Below are 5000 nucleotides of genomic sequence, written 5' to 3' on the forward strand. Positions count from 1 at the left end.
CTGTGGTCTGGTCTCTGGTAGTGGTCTGGTTGTGGGCAAGGCATGGACAGTCCCAGCTTGGAACCGTAGGGCACCCTGCTTGTTCATGCCCAATGCCATCCTGTGCATCTGAGCGATTACTATTAGACAGTGCATACCCATAGGCTAGTTTCGAATGTTCGTATCTAAACTCCGTACACCCCAGCCATTGTAATTATATCGCGGTCCTAACCCGTTATGGATAATGATTATTTGTTTAGCTCAGAAGTTCTGCATTGTGTTAAGTGACGGTCTTAACTGAAGTCAAGGCCAACCAGCCTGACGCTAGAGTGAGATGCTGGTGTACCCCCCTCCCCCCTATTATGGGTTAAGTGGTTGACAAGTTGTGTGGGGCATGGCATGTTCTTGGCATCTGTGTAATCTTTTGTGTGTGTTTGTTTTCGCTAAGGGACACAAACTTGGAGGAATAATGGATCCCAACTCCCAAATGTACCTCTCCAAGGCTGTGGACCTTTTCCACATTGCTGATGGTCAAGACTCATATGATGCGGCACTGGAGAAGATCAAGTGCCCTGTGCTGGTGCGTACAGCTGCGTATGCGTGTGTTTGTGTGTGTGTGTGTGTGTGTGTGTGTGTTTGTGTGCGCGCGCGCGCGCGCGTGCATGTGTATGTATGTATATGCTTGCACATACATGTATGTATGAGCTTACCGAGTCACTGGTTGGGTACACGCTGATGCAGTTAGGTGTTTGATTAATTACCCGTAGGAATGCGCGGCATGTTCTCACGAACCCTGCCACTCCATGACACCTTTTATGCATTTACCCAATTGCGTTTCATTATCTGCTGCCAAACTATCACTTGAAAACAGCTAAATTGGATCGGGTCTGGATACCATTGTTGTTGTATTTATTTAAAAGGATTCTCCAAAAGCAAATGGATGCTTATCACGGAAGTCTCCTAGACCGTGGATAGTAGAGTTGCAATTCCGAGCAGTCAGATCTGCTCATCAAGCTTGACTTGGGAGATGTGTTTGCTGTTTGCTATCTCCGCTTTGCAGTGGTTCTGTTACCCTGCTGAGTTCTGATGGATTTTGGGAATTCTCTTTGCGTGGGTCATGTTAGTGCTGATGGTTTACTTCTTTTGTCGTGTTGTTCTATATTGTATGCCGGGTCTTTCACAACTCCAGACCAGTGTCTGTTCATTGCTGTTCTGGCTGTCCAGGTTGTTGGCGTACAGACCGACATTCTCATTCCAGTCTCCCAACAGAAGCACATGGCAAGTGAGCTTCGGCGCACAGGTACGAGTCTGTTTAAGAGTTCTGACGTTCACCAGCGACTTCCAAGATTGGGGTTCTAATGATCTCAATAATACTATACATCTTGCGTGTTAACATGGATGCAGTGAATGGGATTTCGGTCTTTGACCCATTTGTTGTGGGTCTGATCTACTCACCTTCCACCGCCTAGGAGCTGCATCTGCGCCTTGATCGTAGAGTATGGTGGCGTTCCTACGGGTGCGGAAAACTCGGCTTCCAGCCGAGTCTCACGCGAACCGTGAAACTTTTGTCTGGGTATTAAGTTTCTATTAACCAATTAGGAAGCCGTGTTAGTGAAGCAAGCCAACAACGCCGACCTGTGGTCTCGGTGTTACTGCGAGAATCATGTGATGGTTTGGTCTGCTCCACTTCTGTCGCATGCGCATTGCATTAGGAGTTTGGCTGGGTGAAGTTTCTCTGTTCGGGTTTGTTGCGGGCGCGCTGGCAGCATTTTGTTAGAGTCCTCCATTGCCTTTAGTGCTTGACCCAATGTGATACGATTCGATGTAGGTGTGAGTGTGGGACGCCGACGTGCGGCTGGAGTATCTCACTTAAAATTAAACTAGCATGACATGACTTGCTGGCCTGGACTGGCTGTATCCAGGCAGAAAGAAATGATCAGCCGCGAGCGGAGTTGGCAAAAACGGGCAATGTTTTTAGTTAACCACTTTTCACGGAGCGGCTGCGAAGACCGTGTAGGTCACCGCGTTGTTGTGGATTGCTATGTGTTTAATGTCACACAGGTAACACGAGCGTTACGTACTTTGAGATAGACACGGAGTACGGGCACGACACATTCCTGCTGGACCGCACCAACGTCGGCACCGCCATGAAGGTAAGGTTAGGAAAGACTGTGAACCTTTGAATACAGAATAGCGGCGTTACAATTGCTGGGATGACAGCTACGCCATAGCTCGGTAGTTAGAGCATCGCTGGGCTCAAGCGTGGGTCCCTGGTTCGAGTCCTGGTGGTGACAGTCTATTTTTTCTTCAGACTTTTCCCTTTTCCATTCTCTTAACTAGTGAGCATTTGTATTTGTATTTATTTTTAAAACAGTTCCTGGCTCGTCAAACGGCTGCCAGTAACAAGTGAAATTGAAATGAAGGGTGATAGCCAACCACGGCAAACTATCCAAAACAGTGCTAAAAAATATAAAAGGTATGAAGATTTCGAGAGTAGACAATAGCTCTACACCCCCCCCCCCCCATCCCGGCCAATTCATGGTTAATTTTGATTGTTTACACGTGTGTAATGTGGGTTTAATGCACTGAAGAATGGCAAGCAGCAGTTTCTGGCCTTCTGATTCGGTATAATACTGAACTCCCGCTGTTGTTTAGCTGCTGGTCTTAGGGAGCCAAGTTACCCAGATTTCGCGGTGATGGGAATGCAATAATGTGTTGTTTTACAGCCGAAGAGACAAAACAAGTTGAAAACACGGGTAACAATGCCATTATTGGAGGCCAGCTTTCGCACGAAAGTCAACACTTGAAAGTCTTGAATTGCTCTGATGTGTAATGTCCAGCCCTGGACCTGAGCTAACGTTATAGGGTATGCTCCAGTCATATACAAAACAGTTGATAATCTACCGCTCTAGTGCAGTTCACCAGCCTTGCAGTGCTCCGTGTGTGTGTGTTTATACACAAACAGGGAGTATAGGCACACGCAGCAGCGGACGACGTCTAATGATCGTTTCATCGTGAAACTCGGAGTTAGGAATAAAAAAAATTGTGTCCGTCCTCTACTCTGTATTATTAAAAAAAAGATAAATGTTTACACTCTTTGCAATCACACCTCCACCAGATGCACTCTCTGGTAACCTGCTGCTTTCTGTACTCAACCACATACTAACGCATGCCCTCACTCAGTATAATATGCGAAAAATGCCACTTTTCCATTTTGCCTGAAAGCGAATGTTCCCGATACAAGCGGCATGTCTTTCACGACGAGTACTCAAGTCTTCAAACCACACTCTTGGTTCTTGAGTTTTTTTGTCATGCCGTTATATGCGGAGGTGCCCTTGTATTCGAATATAAGTGCATGCCCTTTTATGCGCGTGAATACGGCACCTATTAATCTATGAATCTAGACTCTATGGACAAAATGGAACAAGTTTTTGGTTGTTACTGTATTAAAGACCAGTAATATTTTAATATTTTTTTCCCGTTTGTCTCTTTCCCTCAAACCAGTTAATATTTTAAAACGAACATTTAATGTTTTGAAAGGATTGGGAGAACTTCAAATGCAAGCAGGCAGTTCACTTCCCCGACTGATCCTTTGAATTTGAAGTTCTCCTAATCCTTTCAAAATTAATCACTTTCTTTCACCTCTGGTAGTTTCCAGAAACTGACCGTGGTTGGTCCCCTGGGGGAGGGAAAAAGACCCAAGTGCCATTAGTATGTGTGGCACGTGTTGTGAGCTGCCTTTGGAGTGAAAAACTTGTCAGCGCCTTCTGGGTTCAGCCTGGTCCCATAGACATAGCTCAGTGGTTAGAGCATTGCATGCTCATGACAAGCAAGGTCCCGGGTTCGAGTCCTGGTGGGTCTGGCTTTTTTTCTCTTTTCAGGCAGTTCACTTCCCCGACTAATCCTTTGAACATTTAATGCTAACTATTTAACGGTGGGTCTGGCGTTTTTTTCTCTTTTCAGGCAGTTCACTTCCTAACTATTTAACGAATTTAAAAATCGTTAACATTTGAAGTCGTTATGTACAAAACGATAAATCCGTTGATCCCCGGTACCATATTATCTCTAATATAAGCACGGTCCTTTATTTTTTCAATGTACGTCCGCCCCGTGCTATTAATGGAGACGTTCCTTTATTGGAGACTGTTCCATTATTATTTCAACCTCATTTCAGAGGCATGTTGCCATGCCAAATTCATGTATGACACACATTTCAGGGGTTTTTTCGCCGGTACAGATAATGAATTTACACAGTGTGCTTATAATGGAGACTGAGCACTTTATTTTTTGAATGCCGCCCCAAGGTGTTCTATTATTGGAGACGTGCTAGTTTTGGAGACTGTGCTTATATTAGAGATAATACGGTATGTACATGTACAGTCATTTGCAGGTTTTGAGACGGAATTCGTTAGAATTTCACCTGGCTAACCCACAAAAATCCGGAGATCGTTAACTTTAATTGACGTTAAAATATCAGGTCTTACAGTACTCCGTTTCTCCGTTGGTTGTTACTTCGTACCCAATAGCGATGATGAGACAACACCCACACTGCCCAGTGTGTGACCAGCTATGTACGCTGTGCATTGTGCGCTATCCCATCACCAGTGGCTGCCTGTGTGTACCAGTAGTACTACTGTAAAGCCATTATTCTAACGAGGCGCATATATAACGATTTCCCAAAATTGACTAGTTTACGTGTACCAAAGGTAACGATTCTAACGCATTCTCAACGCTCAATAGGACAGTATACGTATCGATTTCTGTAAAACGATTTCTATTTTAACGACAGATTTCTCCTCGTTAACTCGTTAGAGTTAGCACTTCGTTATACTTTTACAGTAGTTGATTTGTTTGGTGATATTGGCTGATGGCCTGCATTTTCTCGTCCATTCCTTGTGTGCCTGTGTTGCAGGGATTTCTCGAGCTCGGAAACCAGTTTTAGTCAGCGTACCTTGTCTTTTTGAGAGCTTCCAGTGTGTGTCTCTCCCCAGCATCGGCATTTATCCAATTCTGTATTCCGA

At 44.9% G+C, this 5000-nt stretch overlaps 1 protein-coding gene across 1 annotated transcript in view; it reads left to right on the forward strand.

The window, feature by feature from the left end:
* Positions 1 to 5000, forward strand: part of LOC135823830 (uncharacterized) — a 12321-nt gene that overhangs the window by 6703 nt on the left and 618 nt on the right. The window contains exons 8-11 of the mRNA XM_065336682.1: positions 428 to 559; positions 1204 to 1279; positions 2041 to 2132; positions 4892 to 5000. The exon at positions 4892 to 5000 is cut by the window's right edge and continues 618 nt beyond it. Of these exons, the coding sequence (XP_065192754.1) occupies positions 428 to 559; positions 1204 to 1279; positions 2041 to 2132; positions 4892 to 4921 (330 nt within the window). The 3' untranslated portion in view covers positions 4922 to 5000. The remainder of the gene's footprint in view (positions 1 to 427; positions 560 to 1203; positions 1280 to 2040; positions 2133 to 4891) is intronic.

Source organism: Sycon ciliatum, chromosome 8 (assembly GCF_964019385.1).
Source record: "Sycon ciliatum chromosome 8, ocSycCili1.1, whole genome shotgun sequence".
In the NCBI taxonomy this organism is placed as follows: Eukaryota; Metazoa; Porifera; class Calcarea; order Leucosolenida; family Sycettidae; genus Sycon; species Sycon ciliatum.